Below are 18,990 nucleotides of genomic sequence, written 5' to 3'. Positions count from 1 at the left end.
GCCTCAGGGAACAGATTTCAGAACCAAGTTTTCACTGAACAGCTGCTGGAAGCTCAAGATAGGAAGGGACCTGCCTGGTCATCTTGGCTTTGCTCTGCTGGCTCAGCGTTCACATGATCATCTGCACCATAGCAAAACACTTGATACTTGCTTCTCCCATGCCAGCACGCTGCTCCGCTCGCCCCTAGACACCACCCAGAGCTGCCCACCCAGGCAGAAACCAGATTGGGCACTAACAGCTCACCTGAGCACTGCTCAGAGGGCAGGGGAAGGGGATGGGGCTCACATGCTGTGAAATCCTAACCCCGACTCGGCCACGAGGTCCTTGCATGGCCTCAGATGCTTCTTGGCTTGCAAGCCTCTGTTCTGTCTGTGAGAAGAGCTAATCCTTGTTCGAGGCAGCTGTAGCACTTGTATTAGTTACATGCAGAGCACTGAGGCAATGAATAATGTGCAGCACCACTCTCAACACTGTCATCTGAGGGAAACCACATAAAATACAAACACTGATGGCGTGTGTGTTTGCAGAGAGGCCTCTCTAGCTGCCTTCTGCTGATTAAATGGGTCATGCTGCCCATTCTGCTCCACGCAGCTCTCGCTGAGCCTCCATGGTTCCAATACCTGTTGAGTCAGTCATCTCCTTAATTATTGAGCCCAATTAAACCCTGACCTCAGATTCAAAGGGGGGGGGGGGAACAATGTAGAAATGAGCACTGGAGACACAGACATGTGCTTTACAAATCTCAGTTTATTCTTCTCTCTGTGCAAATCAGTGCTACTTAACATTACTCACATTTCACAGTGCAGGGGGCAGAAGTGATTACAACACTGCTTAAGCTGCAGTTCAGTGAGATCGTTCTGGGTCCTGGATCCCAGGTGATCTCCAAGTGCCGATGATCTGGAACAGAAAAGAACTGGACAGCCAGCATTACCAGTAGCTGTTACTTGTTATATAAGCTACCTCCACAGCATCTCCAAGGGAAGCCTGCTCTCCTCCTCAGGCATCACAGCATTCATGGCTGCATGCAGACTCCAAGCATTTACAGCCAGCAGCATATAAAAAGTTTATGGCACAGTTTTCACATCAGAGCTAGCAGAGACAGATAAGGAATGAGCAAACAATAAGCTCTTCTCATAGCCACTTAATGTTATAGGACAAAACAGAACAAAGTTTAGCAGTGGAAGGGAAAGCTGGTCCCTAGAGTAAGAGGGCAGGGTCCCAGCCTGGCCAGCAGCACTCAAGGCCTGCTGGCTGCTCCACTAGTGGTCATCACTGGGACAGAGGGAACGGGGCATGAAGCCAGGCAGCCCCAAAGCTTGGAAAAATTATTGAAATCCCTGTATATGGCCAACAGAAGAGACCCTTGGGGACACTGTGCAGAAGTAGCTCATATCCATTAGCAGGAGGTTCTCTGAGGAGACAATCATGTGTGATATGGAAATTTCACTGTGCAATATTAAAAAAAAGGAATGCGTCACTTGAAGCACCCTTCCAGAGCTCACACTCAGGCCACACTAGCTGCACAGTGCCCTGTCACTGTTCAGGTGATGAGAGGATGAAACCAAAAAACGGATTTGGGAAAGCAAGAGCAGTTCCCTCACCAAGAAGAGGGAGCCTAGCACGGGGCAATGACATGAGGGAAGCAGGGGGATGGCTGGACAATGTTTGTACCATGGTTGGGTGGTTCAGGCACCAGTACCTAAAGTAGCAGTCAGAGCCATAAAACTCAGCAGCAGCGAATGGAGAGAGGCTGCAAGTCCCATCATACACAGGGACTGACTGAGGGATGGCTCAGACTTCCTGCATTATTGGAATTTCCCTGCCCAGCCTGTCCACAGTCACTGGCTCTGGCATCTCCTGGCCACAGTGCTGGGAGGGAAGAACCCTTCTTTGCAGGAATCTGACCCCCCTGAGCTAGGTAATGAGGCTGTTTAGAAGCAGTGTTGCTGTCTTCCTGGAAAGAACAGACGGTTACAGCGCAGCAGAGCTTCCTAGCAGTATCATGAAAACAACGGAAGGCTGTGACTGACCCATTTTCAATCAAATGGAAAACTCTGCTTCTATTTCCCATTTTAGTTTCTCCCTTCAAGACATCTCATAGCAACAGCTTTGCTCTGCTATTAGCAGCCTGTCCTTGTAAGGAAAAGCAAGAGCCCATTAATGAGCCAAATTTATCACTGGGGGAGCTCTGCTGACCTAATTACACTAGCCACATATTTGACCCATTATGTTAACCTTCCTCTGCCTCCTCCACAGTTAAAAGGAAGACACCTTTCAACTTAAATCAGGACAGCAGGGAATATAAAAAGCAAGAATTAGGAAAAAGAAACCAAAAAGCCATGCTGTTCTCAGCATCCCACAACACATGACCTGAAGCCATAACCTGAAGTGAAAGCACACACATCTACAGGGGAGACGCATCAGCAGCGGGTGCAGAACAGCCCCGACTGAGTCAGCTCTGACCGTGTGTACGTATGAGCACTGGAAGGATGCCTGAAGGACGGCCACCTACGGGGTGGCCCCGGCAATGTAGAGCCAGTCGGCAATGGCAGTGGGCAGGTGAGTCATGACCTGCAGCCTCACCCACCAGTAGGTCTCCATGGGACTGTAACGGTTGTTCGGGCATGGGGAGGTGAGCGCATCGGTGATGTCATCCAAGACCAGAGACATGTCCTTCAGGCCACTGTTAACGAAGGACTTCATCCGGGCCACGTGGCCAGTGAAGTACTCCCTCCCGTAGTCCTGCCGCACGGTGTCACTGGCTCCGCTCCACAGCGCCTCAGCCTGCCTGTCGATGCCCTCTGCCGTCAGGATGCCTGTGGCTGCCACGAAGTTGCTGGGCTCGATGAGGATGACTCTGACACCCCAGCGGTACATCTCCTGCCGGAGGCAGTCGGAGAAGGCTGCCACTCCAAACTTGGAAATGCAATAGCAGGAGCGAGATGGGCTAACCATCCGTCCCAACATGCTTGTGATATTCACCACACGGCCTAGAGACAAAAGAGCAGGGAGAGGTGATGGGCTGCAGAAGAAGTAGCCAGAACATCCCCATAAAAAAGGTGCTTTGTTGGATGATGCTGATTTATAAAATCTGAATCTTGAAGAGGCATCCAAATCCCCTGTCAAGCCTTTCTCTTCTGACCTAAGCAAGCCTAGTCCCTGCTCTGACCTCCTTCACGGACAGTAGACATGCCTGCCCTGTATTAAAAAGGAGTTACAATGCATGCAAGACATTTCCCTCCTAATTTCCAAGTAGGGAAGTACCCAGACCTTCTGAGACTACTGCTGTGCTCTGACATCAGCGGGCCCCACTTCTGTGTCTTGCTAGAGAAGCACTTAGGCTCTGTCCATCCCCAAGACAACGTGTGCAAATATGGTTCCAGATGCACTTACAAACAGGCCCTTGAAATCTCAACAGCTGTTTTTACAGAGTGGATTTTCACAGCCGTGGAACACCACACCCTTCTGCAGCTTGAAATTTTAGCTGAGAAACAAGTGGGCAGCTCTGCCCTCTCATTCCAGACCTAAGTGCAGCTTGGAGAGACTGTGAGAACCACCTGCTGACCAGATGGGTAAGCTACCTTTTGTAGGGAGGTGGGGCCTGATTAGTGGGTACGCTGAAATTGGTATCTGAGCAATCTTCTCAATATAACCCATTTCTGTCCTCACAGAAAACACAGTCGTGCCAGTATTCTCCCACACATGCTAAATAAAGAAGCTCTTCAGAGTTCTGCTCATACATATCTCTTTTTTTTTAAATATAAAACAAAGACTTTTGATAATACTGTTGTAAGGTATCTAAAATGGCTGTTATTGACTCTCATTTATTCCACCACTACCACTCTGCAGTTATCTGTAAATCAAATAACATGAAGGGAGAAGATTCAGTTATCCAAGCATAAGCACTCAGTGGACTCTGGAGGCCCGGATTATCTTGTCTGGCCTCCAGTCACTTTTTCTAAAGATGGCCTGGAGTCCTGTGTTGTATCGGTCAGCACTGCACAAAGGTCTCATATGCTGGGATGTTTAAGATAGCAGCGGCTGTGTAGGTGCCTGGACTGCCCCAAGAGTGGCCTGTACTACCAAATGCTTACACAGCATGTTGAACCCTGCTGTCTGGTTTGCCTGCACGCCTCAGACACCCTCCCTGGACTGCACAGGCATTCCTCAAAGCACAGTTTGAGTCATGATTTTTAGCTACATCTTTTTTCTGTGCTGCAAAAGATCTCTCTGAGTCTTGCCACACTGCCCAGCATGTACCTTTAGCTCTGCGAATGAGGGGCAGGAAAGCCTTCGTCACCCTCACAGTGCCCCACAGGTTGATCTCTGCCACCTTCTTGTAGTTGTCTAAACTTGCAAATTCCACCTCTCCGAAGGTTGAGACACCAGCATTGTTCACCAGGCCCCACAAACCTGCCAACAAACAAACATATGGTTAGAGAGTGGAACAAAGAATAGTGTCACAGAGAAGAAGCCTTCCTTGTTGTTCAAAGTAACCCAATCCCCTGACAACAAACTGGGAACTTTTGTAGAAAAACACTGTAGAGAAAAACCCAGGAAGGAGATGAAGTACACTCTTGGTGAAGCCAGCAGGGCTTGTTTAGAACATCAGGTCACACAAACATTGCTCTCTTGAATGTCTCCTCTAAAGTCAAATGCTGTCCTGGGCCTTTGTATGGCTGAATCTGTCTGACACTCTTTTATGCTTCCTGTTGGTCCCAGGTTTCTCTGCATTCAGTGATTTTATCATGGTTTTTGCAACTTGGGAGGGGGCTGGACCTTCCCTCAATTTGAAAATAAAAAATAAAAACTGGAAATAAAACAAGCATCTTGGATTTCTAAATCCTCTTCACAACTCTGATTTACTGTTTTGGAGAGCGCGTGGTACTGAGCTGCAAGTTCGTGGCTCAGTTAATAACTGCTGTATTTTGGTGCAGGTATTTGGTTTTCCTCAACCTTAAGTACAGCAGAAGATGGCAAACTTGCAACCAACCCTTAAAACTACTAGAATTTTAAAATGAACACCTTTTGGGCATGCAGTGCTGGCAAAATTAAATTGACTGCACTTACCATGAGCTTCTGCACTGAGCCCTTTACATGTCCAGGACTTAGCAGGTCCCCGAGGACTTGACCCTTTGAAGGGATTACTGCAGGAGTCCCAGTGGCAAACATTTGTAGGACTGAGTCTGTACTTTGTGAATTTGTTGAATCACGGGACTATGCAGCCATAAACTGCAGGAGGAACAAACAAAAGAGCTGGAACAAGATAAGAGAGTTGCTCCTCATTAGATGTCCTGCCATACACCATGGTTATTTTTCACTGTGTAAGTACTCAGCTGGAGTCAGGGCCCTTTTCCACTCCCTGACCTTCCTCTTACCACCAAGAACAAATACGGGGCTAAGAAGGAGTCTTCATGTCAAGGGAGCTATGACATTGCTATCAAAAGCACCCATGTCATGCCACCCTGTTGATAAAAGTTATCAAGCGCTCTCTGTCAAAATTTTTTGGGCTGTTTGCCCTGCCTCTGCTCCATAGCTTTCCTGCCCTGATGTATGAAAGTCTTCCAGTAACTTCCAGCCTATATTTATTCATGGTCAGATAGCAACCATGTATTGTAGTGAATACAGCCCTCTAAGCAAACTGCAGTATTCTACAGTTGCCCAATAAATACCAATGGAATTTATCCTCCTGGTGCACTTAAAAACACCAACATGCCCTTGCTAGACTGGCTCTCTACTCTCACAGTGGCCCTAGTAACCCTGACCCGTTTCCAGCTACATTTGTTTTCCCTGAAGGCTGTTGACCAGCCCTGTAGAGCTGACCAGAGAAGGTCAGGTCTTACCCAGTTGTAACAGAGCATTAACCATTCCCTCATGGTCTGTCCCAGAATGGATTTGCCTATTATAGGTGCCACCATTCATTCCTCCATCTCCCAGCTCTCACGTGGTGATCCCAGCACACCTGTCTCTGACAGACAGTGGTGAATACTGGTCCAGTTCACTAGCCTGCAGCTTCATCCCCCTCCAGAACAACCCTCTCCCAATCCCCACTGGGTCACAACAGCCCCAAGGGCTGTCTGGGATAACAGCTAAGTCATAGCCAGCAGCAAAAGCCAAGAAAACATCTTGCTCACCTATCCTTACTTCTGGTTTTATTAATTTAAGTTTCTAAATGCTGCAGTCAGGTAGCTCTACTCCTGCTCTGCCCAAGATCCCTTGCCAGCACTGCTGCACTTACTGAAGCTACCAGCTTTAATGGGTGAAGACAACTGAAATTCACACTTCTCTGGCAGCCAGCACAGCATCTCAGCCTGAATGGGGTCCCCTGAGCTGCTGCACAGTAGGCTCTAATCGCTAACAGGAGGACCACAGAAACAGGGCATCTGACAGTATAATTTCACCAGTAACAAGAAGTTATGCAGAGCAAATTTGTCAGGGATTTACCAAAGACCACAAAAGACTTAAACTGTCAGTCCCAAACTGACCTCTGCAGAGTACTCCCAATCCTAAATTTCTCTACAATGATTTCCCATTTCTTGCGCTACAAGGTTAGGTTCAGTGACGTTCATGAAAACGTTATTTACAATAGTTCATTCTTGGAATTTCATTGCTCACCGATCAGGTCACATTACGTACAGAACAAAGCGCTGCTGGGTACCCAGTCACAGGGCTGTTTGCTGGACAGCGGTGTGTTTACTGAGCGGAGCCTTATCACTACTATTTCTTTAGTGTCAACAATACAGTGGGAACTGCATGAGATTGAAAACAAACAGGGGCACTCCTATTGGAATTATTTTAGCCTTATGTACACAGCACAGGAAAAAGAGGTATCAACGTACAGTGCAAGAACTGGTCTGCAGTAGCTCCTCTGGAGCCACACTCAGGATGCAACAAGCATCTCCACAGTCTCCTCTCACAGCACCTCAGTCTCAATAGTCTCTGTGTTCCAGCACTTACTGAGCACTATTTATTGGCAAGCCGCAAACCTCAGTCACACCAATGGGCCTAAAAAAGAAGCCTTTGCTGCTCTGCACACCGTGCTGGAGCAAACATCTACGGGATAAGGCTCTCAAGAGCAGGAGGAACCAGTCCAACTTGCTGATCAAGGATGTAAGACTTCTCTGTCCTTGCTACACACACGGTTTTACAAACACTGCTGCATTTATAGAAACAACAGAGCTGTTCCCTTAGAAGCTTTTGCTCAGTGGGAAATGGACCTGTGCCACCACTGCTGTTGCTGGGCTCTTCAGGAAAAGCTTGAGAAGCTGTGAGATGTGTGATGAGGGCTGGGTGGCTGTGTAGGAAGAAAAATCACGCAGAGAGAACATGTGTGGGATCAGAGCTCGTACGTAACTCGGTTACATTTCATGTGCTTCTTTTAGGAGGAAGGGTGTGCTCAAATAATTTGCATTAAGATTAGAGCTATTGTTATTTACTAGCTTTATACTTGCTGTGAACAAAGGCAGGCCTGTGGCAGTCTCATCAAGGCTTCAAGAGGAGCAACCGCCCTGCAGCCACATGACCCTTAAAATCCTGGAGCCACAGATGTGAAACTTCAGTCCACCCTCAGCCTGGGTCTACAGCTGCTGTCCAGCCTGCTACTTGTATGGAAGCTGCAGAGAAACCTATACAGGGCAAGCAGCCTCACAACCTCACCACACAAGAAGAGGTTACATGATGTCACCAGGCTCTGACTATAAAGCTCACATCCCCCTGCTGAACCACTTTCAAGAAGGAAAGCAGCACACAGAAAGGACTCCTATCTTCTTTCACATGTTTTTAGGGTCCATGCTTTGGTCTTGCACTTAAAGTGGTCTATGCCAAGCCCACCCTGGATCCTGCTTCACATCACCTCTGGGATGTTGCATGGCAAACTGAAAGCATGGACTGACTTGGCTGAAAAATAATCCAGGTTTGGGGGCAGGTCAGGTTTGTATTCCAGCTCAGCACTCAGTTACACGAACAGGTTATACCAGCACAACAGAGGGGACAGCAGTAAACAGCCAAGGCCTGTCACCTCTTCACTAGCAGGATCACTACAGAAAGGTCTGTGTGAGCCAGGCTGCAGCAGAATCATCAGGAGGGGATCAGGCTCTGGCCATCCTAGGCTCTTCACAGACACTCCCAGGAGAAATACACAGGCTCTTGTGGGCTTGCTGCCACTCATCACTTTTTACAGGATGTAGAGTTAGACCTAAACCTCCAGCCAGTCTTGGTGTCTTTCCCCGGGGCTGGCACATGCACAACAAGACAATTCTCCTCACTGACCCAGGTACAGCACTGCCTGACCACCAGCCACACACTGTCACAGGCATCCAGGCTTGTAAACCCTCTTTTGGCAGTGCAGAGAGGGAACGACCTGGCCAGTGCAGGGCCTGCTCTGTAGGAAGGATACTGTGAGCACAGCAAAAAGCCAGCTCTGCTGGAAACACGAAGATCCCCACATACCTTCCTCTGGCTCCTTCAGGGTCCTCTTCACAAAATCCACAGCCTGAGCAACCTCCTGGTCACTGCACACATCCATCTGTAGCACTTGCATGCGATCTGACTTCATGTTCTTCAGCTCCCTGGCTCCGTCCCCATTCTCATCCTGTCCAGCAGAAAAGAAAGATGTCCCACTAAGACAAGGAACAGTAATGCAGCTTGTGGCCAGGCACGTTCACGTGGACAGGAAACAGAAGCTACTGAAATTCCACACAGAGGTGTAAACCTGGTGCACAGCAGCGCCCCTATGTCTGCATCAGCGACCCCCTGCACTGAGAGGCCACAAAGCCCCTGCTGTTAGCTCCTAGCATGAAGGGTTCCACACCCGTAACACTGTGAAATACTGTGCCAGCCTGGGATAACTGTGGATGACTCTCCACCGCCTCAGTCTCCATGCTCTGCAGGTAACTTGTACAGAAATCAGAGTCAGATTTTCTAGGCTTAAAAGCAAAAGGCTAATTAGGCACCATACTCATGTCATCCCAAAATACTGCCTGGCTTCTAATGAAATAGTATTGTTAGACCACCTTGAAAACAAGACAGCAGGGACACCTGTGGCATGCCTGAAAGCCAATAGTCTGATGCTACAGGATACAGCAGGAAACATTTACAGCTGAACCTATATAATAATATTTTGCTCTTAAAACACAGAAGAACAGGATGTACAGGAATGCATGCACAGCGGAGCTCTGCCACGTGACGACAAGATTGCAGACATGAGGCATGAAAGGAGGAGATTCTGACTGAGGAAGCAAGAACAAGTCCTTTTTTTCCACACTACAGGTATTAAGAACATGATGGCTCTGCTTTCCTTTCTACCCTTTTCCTTTCTTTCCTCCTCCCCCCCCCCCCCCCCCCTCCCCCCGAGATTCTGTTACTATTATGGGATCTTTTCGTTTGTTCAAACATAAACCCAATTTGAATTTCAAATTTACCAAGTCCCTTCCAGACAGGATTGCTGCCCAAGCCTTAGAGACATGCTCAGGTGATATATAACAGATAAAAGTGGAAAGAACATGGATTAGCCATGCAGTTCCACAGCAGGCTCAAGATTTAATTCACCAAACGACTCCCTGAATTACAGGCTCTGCCTGATTAGGGAGGAAGAAGTTATGAATTGGTGAGTCACCATCCCTGGCTGCCACTCTTCCTTTAGCACTTGATACCAACTCCCACAGCACAAGGGCAAACAAGGTGAGCAACCCTCCCACAGTCACCTGCTCAGCTAACTGCAGCGAGGCTGAAGTAAAAAACATGTAACTGCCTAGTTTTTCTACATGTATCTCAAGCTATTTAATGAATATAGTATACAACATCTCACCTCCACCTTCAGTCCAGTGAACAATGACATGTAATAAAGGAAAAGAGCTGAAATGTCCATGACAGCCTTGAGCAAAACAGGGTATCTCTCTTGAAAAGCAATATATAGTTAAACTGGCATTATGATGATAGCAGGAATGAGTTGCTGGCCCCGTGGCTGCATCTTATTTCACAGCTGACTTATTTCCAGGTATCACAAAAATAGCAAATAAAGACTTGAAGCTTTTCTAATGCACATCAAACATGGTGACATGCTGTGCCTAGTCCTCTTATCCAGCCACAAAAAGAATCTCTGAAAGTGGCGTTACAAGTAGTCAATAACACAGTCACCAAAATATTATATTCCCTTTGAAATGTGTGAGGGTTGTGTAATGCCTCACTGTATTTCTGGAAGATGCTCTTGCATCTTGCTGAGTTAAAGTAACTTTCAGCTACTTAACAGTGAATAAAGTCAAGCTAATTCAGCTTGTAAAGAGAGAGATCTACCTTATCTATATAGAAACAAAAACTTAAGTATATCTGTATTCAAGTACCAGTTGTCCTTTCAGAGCACTGTAAACACCTTTTCCTACATATTTTAATCTTTCATAATCCTTGTGAACTAAAGAAGAAATATTTCCACTTTTTTTTTTGAGAAACAAAGTCTTAGGCCAGCAATTTAAAAATCCCGTATAAATTGTTTGTATTACTCATATTAAAAGTCATTTTCCCCTATTGTCAATGCAACTCAATCTGCAAAGTTACCTTCCCAGCTACAATTTATTCATTGTTGACAAAACATTGATTTTGGAAGACTGACTTCAACATGCAATATCAATTGGAACCACTTCTCATAGTTGTAGACACCACCTCAGCCACTATTTAAAACAAATTGCTTAACTCTTATGTCCAGAAAACCTCTTCACAAATGAAGCAGCTGCATATTTTTATGGAAAGAAGTGAACATCATCTTACGTTCTGTGGTCTTCAGAGGCTGTAAGCACATTCCCTGTTCAGGTAAAAAGAGGAAGTACCCTGTGGGTTTTTTTAAATAGTAGATTTGCTGGATGGGAAAATACCTGGAGCAGTTCCTGTGGGAGCAGCCAGGCTGTCCTCCCTTGGATGGCCTTTGTGGCCTTGGGACTCACTAGCAGGAGCCATGCAGGAGTGCGAGTCAAGTGGGGTCCTGGCAGCAATGGACCAACTGCTCTTGCAAAACCTCTCTCTCTCCCTTTGCTGTCACTATTTTTGGTCTGATTTTTGTCCTCTCAAATAATCTCCCAGCTTCCCCTTTCCAGCTCCATCAGAGTTGAAAGCTGCCCTGCTCCAGCCCAGCCTGCTGTCCCAGTACTTTCCAGAGAGGCCTTCAGTGGGCCTTCACCATTTCCTTGCAGCTATCTCATTTCCCCCAGTTATCCTGCCCTCACAGCCCTGCAGGGCTCTGCCCACCCCACCCTTGCCTAGCAGGGGCTGCTCCTGGGCGGGGAGCCTGACAGACACACAAGTTCTCTCCAACCAGAAGAGTCTTGCTCCAGCTTTCTGCTGCCTCCCCCTTCCCCTCGCTCGTTCCTCTCCCCTGCTCTGGTTCGGAGGATCCCAATGCAGCTGAGGGACAGGCAGACCACACGGGACTGTTAGCAGAGAGCCCTCCTGTCATGAACAGAGCCATGGCTTTTTCCGAGAGAATCTTGTAGGATTTAGGATTAGGTCCTGGCAAGCACTCGAGCACCTGCAGTGAGATGTCAGTGGTAATCAGGAAGCCACAAACACAATGCTGAACACCAGTGGATCCAGGCAGCTTGCTCCGGCTGCGCCAGTTTCCCCCCACCCTGCTGCTCCTATCCACCCGCTCCCTTCCTGCGTTTCCTGGGCAGAACACCTCGTACTTGTCATGACTCAATTCCACCTAATTGATTTCAAACTCCATCCGCTCTATCAGGATCGTTTTGAACCCAACTGCCCAAAGGGTCAGCAATCCTCCCTGCTTGGCACCATGGACATTTGTTTCCAAGCAAACTCTCTATTCCAGGGGCCACTTCCCAGAAAATTTCCCTGGGACTGAACAGCAGTCACAGGCTTAGAACATAAATTTGCTCATGAGGGATTGTGTCAAAACCCTTATTCAGGATACATTTATTCCTTCCCCCTTAACCACTCTGTGCTTAGCCAGAAGGAGATTAGACTGACATGTCACAGTCTGTTACCAGTAAACTTATGCAGACAGCATATATCACACAATGATCTAGACATTTGTAAAACTGACAGATCAGTGTGTTGCAATTTCATCTAGCACAGCAAAGGTGAGCTGCCTGGTCAGCAATTCCAGAGGGTCTGTCTCCTTTGGGAAAGGAAGTAAAAAGTTTGCACTCTACCAGCCTTCTGGAAATCCCCTGGCCTTCAGGTGCTCCTGAAAGTATCACCCATGGGGCAGAAATCACAATGGCTCATCTCAAATGCTCTTCAGTACATTTTGTCAGACGTTGTAAAGACATCCATTTATGTAAACATTCCTTGTTCTTTTCCTTTTTTTGCCTGCAGTCCTCATGAAAACTGCTGGCAGTAGACATCTGGAAACAATTTATCCCTTTTTTCGTAAGATCAAAGAAAATAATACAATGATTATTTCAACTTTTTCTGTACTTTCTACTTTTCAGGTTATTTTGTAATTGATTTCTGTGTGGTTTTCCATCTTAATCCTAAATATATTAACAGAAACTTTCTCTGTGGACTTACTTGTCCTTGCTATGTGAAATCCCTTGCACACTTGAGCCTCTCCAGTTCTATCCCAGCCTACTTGCAGTGTTCTTGTTATTCCTGTAACTTTTAATTTTGATCATTAAAGAGCTCCCGATTCACCTGACAGTGTACTATCTTGTATTTAATGAAAGAGCTTTCTGTGGTAGTTAGTACATCAGGGATCCATTAATTCTCTGTACAAAAGCATGCAAGTAAGCGATGATGGAGTAACTATGTGTGAACTAATAGCCTGGCATCAGCTCTAGGACAACTGCCCCTGTACCTGCTCTGACCCTGCAGTGAACCTACAGCAGCTCACATTTCTCTCATGACAGGGTAAGTTTCCTTGCATTTGTCACGAGCAGTTACATGCACACTGCCAGTTACTGTAGGGTAGCTGCATCCTTAGCCACCCTGCAGATGCTCTCCTTCCCTTATCAGTAATAATTACTCATATACCTTGTTCCTCACAAGTGATCCAACCTAACAGCTCCCTCCCTGCCTTCACTGATGTTTTCTGCTTCTTTGGAACGCTTCAGCCTTTTCTGTAGTCACTATATGCTTCCTTTTATCAGAGCAGTCAGCTCTAGATAACCACACGCTTTCTACCATTAGGTTTTCAGTAAGGACCTGCTCATCAGATCTTAAATTCTCAGGCTATTATCTCCCTGAACCATCTAAAACACAAGGCTGTTCCATGAGGATGCTGGCTGTCCCAAGAATTGTAGAAAGCGTTCGGCTGTAATATTTTTGCAACAGCTATCCAGATAACTGTGTTACCACCAGACCCTGTCCTTCAGATGCACCTAACAGTAAATAAGACAACAGTAACAATGGGGGCGGGGGTAGGACACACACAGCACAAATGAAATCCCAGGTCTCTGAGTCCAGGTCTCCTGAAAATTTATTAACACACAGAAGAAGAAAAAACACGTTTTCCCCCTCTCTACCCCTTCAGGGTCAAGTGCTCAGCTGATCTCCTGAAAGTCACCTGCAGATCAACTACAATTGCTGATGCATTTTCCATTTCCGCACAGAATACAAGTACAGAACCACAAGAATTTTGGCTTCGAGTAAGAAGTTGCCAGGTCAGATCAGACAGGATGCTGAGAGCTGCCTAATCATTTTAAGACAGGTAATAATCTGTGATTAAGAAGTAATTATTTTTTTCATCAATAAAACACACAAGCAGGGCTCAATTTGGGAGTATTTAGTTTGTTTACGTGACTTCAAGTGCAGCCTAGCCCTCTCTGCTCCACACTAGTGTGCTGCCTTCTGAACAGATCTCTCAGACCACCTCATCTCCCCTCTCCCTTGTGTTCCCTACACCTGCTGCTCTGCAAAGTGAGCACTGGACTTGCTATCACCACAGAGACAAGCATCCCAAAGCAGCGTATGACATGATTACTGAAGGATTTACAGAGCCTCCACATGGAAATTTCCAAATAGTGGCAATTTTCCAACAGGACTCTCTTGCTCTCAAGTTACACAATATGTCAGCTGATAATAACTTTCCCTTCTGGTGCAGTGGAAGAACGTAACCTCCGCTGAGATCACATGGGCAACAAGGACCACCTTTCTTTCTTTGTTCTCACCCTCCACACTACTCAAGAATCTGTGATCATCACTCCCTGAGCACCTGTGCTGAAATGGCCAAATTCAAATGGAGAAACAAGTGAGTATGAACTGATTTTGAACAATTCACATCAGAAATTACAGAAGTTTTCACTATCAAAACATCTAAAAAGCATAGTAAGGGTAAAAGCCCAGCTGCAATGGACGTGGAGCTGGCCCAGTTTATGTTGTATAACCCACAGTTACGTGCAAGAGCAGGGACTGGGCCGATGGGTCTCCAACCCCTTCTGACTCAGTGTGCCTAAACTGATCTCTTACAAGTGATGCCATCTGCCAAACACAGAGGGTGAGACCTACAGATATCAGAAAGGTATGGTAAATTTGTTTATTCAGCTATCCAGAAACTGAATAGCTTCTACAGAATAGCACAGTTAGGAGACACTTTGGAAACAGAACCTGCACAAGACAGGAGAGGCAGCTTAGAAATAAGTGTGATGAGAATGTCCCGAAAGTAAAGGGGTAGAATGAAAGACAACAAAAGAGATGCCAGGGAAGACTGAAAGCCATAGTGCCATAGCAATCTTGGACTATCAGATTTTTTGAGTGTGTTGTGGTATGGCAGAGAGTCTTCCAGCAGTGAACAGTGCCCTACTGTGCAAGCTACTGCATGGACATGCAGTTGACAGACAGTCCCTGCCCTAAAGAGGTCAGAATTACAGGAATGACACCATGCAGATGAAGCAATGGAAGATGTAACAATACCTGCCCACTGCACTTTCCTCATGTCTTGGACTAGGGTATATGGAGGCTGCAGATGAAGATGCTGTATGCTGTCACTTGAGAAGCATTTTTCTCCAATCAGAGAAGAATTTTGATCAATATTACTACTTACCATGAGCAAGCATCCAGCAAAAACAGTAAATCCCTTCGCGTGAAGCTGTTTTGCCAAGGCATGTCCAAAACCTTTGTCACAGCCTGTTATTAGCACTGCCTTCCCTTCAGCCTGTGTAGGGAAAGACAGTAAAATGATATCATCAGACATTGCAATGCTGCAGGCTCCACCAGCACCCAATGACATGGCACAAGAGCAGCTTGCAGCCTGGGCCAGCCAGAATTTAGGAGGTACAATTCCAGCTGCCAGTTACAGTGGCCATGTACCTGTCTGCACACTAACCTGACTGCAGTCTAAACCCAGCAATTTTAGCAGCTTCTGCCAGGTCAACCAGTGTAAATGAGCTGACAAGATTCCTGTGTAGAAACACAACCACCTCTCAACTACCCTGAAACCCTAAATTTATTCGTTTGCTGGTCTGTAACAATTTGTTTTGCCTTGACACCTGAGATAGAACAGTAACTCTTTCTGTGAAGTATCAGTGGCCAAATCACAACAGAAACATTTCAAAAGAAGTTAGTGATCTACCAGCTCACAGGCATTTAAAGAGCAGCATAGAAAATATCCAAATAATGGTATGTCACCTGCTTGAACTGTACAGCAGCTCTTTTAACTGCAGAGTGACTCTATTGTCTGTTCCCCACCTCCTCCCACTCTATGCAGTACTTTCCATGCTGTATTTTACCAAGCGGGAGTGTGAGTACAGGTTAGGATTTCCTTCTGAAACACTGCAGTCTTAACAGGAACAAGTTATCAAATCCTACAGTTCTCTGCTACATTATTAATATCTTTTGACTGACAGATAAATTGAGAGAGAAGATTTGATATTCCATCTGATATGACACAACAGGCTTGTGATAGATCTGAAAACAGAATCCCAAATCCTGAAGAGAAGCCTGTAGCTAAACACTGCCCATTCACCCTCTTTCTTTGCTTGAAAGCCATCTCTCTCCCGCTCTCCTCATCACAGCTGTGAAGCAACGAACTCTTATCGCTTAACCCAACTTGCAGGCACTCAGCTGCAGTGCTACACACTGCTCCAAACTGAAACCATATATCCATGAGGCAATAACCTGATATAGTAATAAAGATCTAGAGAATGAAATAAGGAAGTGAGGTCACTTCCATCTCTGTGAAGATATCTGCAACTAGTAGTCTCTCTTACTGTATTAACAACAGCTGGAATATGAACATTTGTATCTTACACTACTTACATATGAATTGCACTGGCTCGTCCAGCCACTTTTTCAGAGAGAAATGGGGCAATCACCAGTGCTCTCTGCTCTCTTGTTTTGCTGACATGAGTGGTAGTGAAGTGGCAATAAGAAATAATTGCAGGGTGATAGCGATCAGAGCATTACTGCACAAACGCAAAATGAGCCTAAGCAGAGAGCAATATGCAAACAAGCTACACCCTGTCCTATAACTCTCGTTGAAGTTGCTGCTTTCAAAGGGGAGTCATGATCTGAAGTTGAAATGAGAACTGATCAAAAGTCTATCCTGCATTTATCATACAAACACCCACAATAACACTGATTCCTACACTCAGAGAACACCCAGGCTAGCTCTACTAAAGCTCTGAAGGTAGCTACAGCTGAAGGACAAAAAATAAGTGAGAACTAAATATACAGTACTCAGTTTTAACTTAATTTACAGTGACACAAATGCAAGAGAGGTAAGAATCAAGCAAGAACCATATAATGGAATTTACCAAGGTTATCTCCCACAATAATTCAGCAAGTTGGCCTATAGAAAAGAAAAGCTTTGACTTTTTTCTCTGCTTCACCTTTCCAGACCCTTTGCCTTTGAACCCTGAAGACAAAGAACTTCCCCAAAGAGCAGGAACTGTGAAGTAAATGAGGAATTGTAATCCCTTCCAAAACCCAGGACAGGCAAAGAGAGAAGACACCCAATCCTCAAACACCAGTAATTAGCTCCTTCATCTGCCAGTCTGATAAGGACAGAGCTCAGCTGGAGGAAATAAAAGCAAATGACCGTGCTCCTCTCTGCATCTAGTTTTAGCTCTCAGCAGATGTTTTGCTTTCTCTGGTTAAAAAAAACCCAAACCAAACCAGCAAAATGTAGACAGAAAGGAGGAGGTTTAAAAATCCTCTCAGCTATTTATAATATGGAGCAAAGTGAGGAACAACTTACAGTATGAGAAGGTTCCTGTGATTATTTATTTGATATTAGCCTAATTGCTGGTAATAAAACATGTAAAACTATAGGAGCATGGTTCATAATAGATGGGAGGCCCCAGCACCACTAATGAGTGTGCAAAAACCCAAGGGATGTACTAGACCTCACATCTTTAGTGGCCTCCATCTTCGTGCCATGTGTGATAGACAGCAACATCTCAGGGACGAGCGGTTGACTATTTTTGGCCATTCCCAGCCAAAAAGATCCTATCTCCCCCCAAAAAAACCCCAGACACCCAACCATCCTTATCTTTTGAAAGTCCCAAGATAAGGCCTAATGGGCTTCGATTCTGGAGTGTGGTAAGGCCAGTCTGCAGCTTAGTTTGTCAGGCAAAGAGTACTAGCAGGCATTACAGTGACCTTAATCAGTGTTTTGAGGAACTTCAGGTGCCTCACTAAGGGTCACAGTGTTCTCAGGAAATCCTGCACAGGAGACAGCACTCATCTGCAGTGCTGCCAGGGTACCTGAGACCTGCTAAGAGAGCAGAGAAACTTCTTGTACTGGAGGTGCAGCTGTGGCACCTGAGCAGGGTAATACCATCTGTATCCTCACTGTGTGATCCACAGCACTGTAATACATGTTCCACATGTTCAAACAGCCCCAGTGAGGCAGCCTGATTTTAACCTACAGCCAGCTGAGGTGCACACACCTCACTAGCTTCTCCTACTGGGATATGATCAATTTGTTAAATACTAGAATTTATTTTACTCATGCAGCTGATTTATCAGTTATACACATTCATTGCTAAAGAGGTTAAGTAAAGCAAAGCTGCTTTGTCAGCCTCAGTCTCTCTGGTCAATGTGGGAACCCACCATGCTTGCCTAGACTTTATCTTCTACTGTGTCACTTGTTTTTTGGATCCTGCTCCCTTTTATCCCCCCCCAATCACCTGCTTGTTATCAAGCAGAGTAACTTGAAGATGAGAGCAGTTACACTTTGCTTGTGCCTTTTTTCCGAGTCAGGAAACTGAAGTTTTCAATCCCAAGAAAGGGAACAGAAAAATTCACAAAAGTATTTCCTCAGGTGGGACAGGGATGGAGGATGCTGAAAGAGCAGAGCAGATGGAAGAAGAGCAAAGTGGGAAGCTGCAAATTGGCCAAAGCTATTACATGGCTGTTTCAGTGGGGCAGGACTGAGCTGGAGGCCCTGGAACAAAACCACGTTCACTTGCAGGTTCTTCCCAGTGCCTGCAGAAAGGGTGTTTGGAGTGTAAGCAAGAGCCAAGTTAACGCCAACGAAAAAAAAACCCCAGATGTTTTGTGTTATTTTTTAAAAAAACATATACAACAGACTGGCTATGCAATTCTGTTCCATTCGCAGGGCAGTTTTTTCTCCCTTACACTCATTTCCAAGTTTAGAGCACTTAAAATCCACACGCCTGCTGCTTCTGGAGCCCCGTGGGGTAACGCGGGGTGTCCCGGCAGCGCGGGGAGCCGCTCCACTGCCCCGGGGCCGGCGGCCGGCCCCGGCCCGCTCCCAGCTCGCGTTTCGTCTCCCCTCGCAGCGCCGGTGTCACGCCTGGGCCAGCCCGGCCGCCCGCTCGGGCACCGCCGCTTCGACTGCCCACGGCGGCCGGACGGCGCAGAGCCGGCCCTGAAGGCGCGGCGCCATTTTGGGCCCCGGAGGAGCCCCAGGGGCGGCCGACGCCCCCCGGTCCCTCGCCGCGATACTCACGGGCAGGGCGCGGCGGGCCCGCCGCGGCAGGACGAGGAGGAGGAGGCAGCGGGCCAGGCGCCGCCCGCCGCCCGCCAGCAGCAGCAGCAGCAGCGCGGCGCCCGCCAGCAGCAGCGCGGGGCCCCGCATG

The 18,990-nt window shown here is 46.7% G+C and overlaps 1 protein-coding gene across 3 annotated transcripts; it reads right to left on the bottom strand.

Annotated features, from left to right (window-relative positions):
- Window positions 1–735: 735 nt before the first annotated feature.
- Window positions 736–18,989, bottom strand: LOC141963422 (D-beta-hydroxybutyrate dehydrogenase, mitochondrial-like). 3 transcript variants are annotated; one of them, XM_074912762.1, is made up of 5 exons: window positions 18,861–18,989; window positions 14,988–15,098; window positions 8,450–8,591; window positions 4,262–4,414; window positions 736–2,991 (listed from the first exon to the last, which is right to left on the bottom strand). In XM_074912762.1, the coding sequence occupies exons 1-5, from the start codon at window positions 18,987–18,989 to the stop codon at window positions 2,510–2,512; spliced, it is 1,017 nt and encodes a 338-aa protein (XP_074768863.1). In that variant the 3' UTR covers window positions 736–2,509. The 3 variants fall into 3 exon arrangements, with proteins under 3 accessions (XP_074768863.1, XP_074768864.1, XP_074768865.1); XM_074912763.1 differs by lacking the exon at window positions 18,861–18,989 and adding an exon at window positions 15,930–16,065; XM_074912764.1 differs by lacking the exon at window positions 14,988–15,098.
- Between the last annotated feature and the right edge of the window lies 1 nt (window position 18,990).

The sequence above is a fragment of the Athene noctua genome, chromosome 8, assembly GCF_965140245.1.
Source record: "Athene noctua chromosome 8, bAthNoc1.hap1.1, whole genome shotgun sequence".
Lineage (NCBI taxonomy): Eukaryota > Metazoa > Chordata > Aves > Strigiformes > Strigidae > Athene > Athene noctua.
This window is presented reverse-complemented; position numbering and strand designations above follow the sequence as displayed.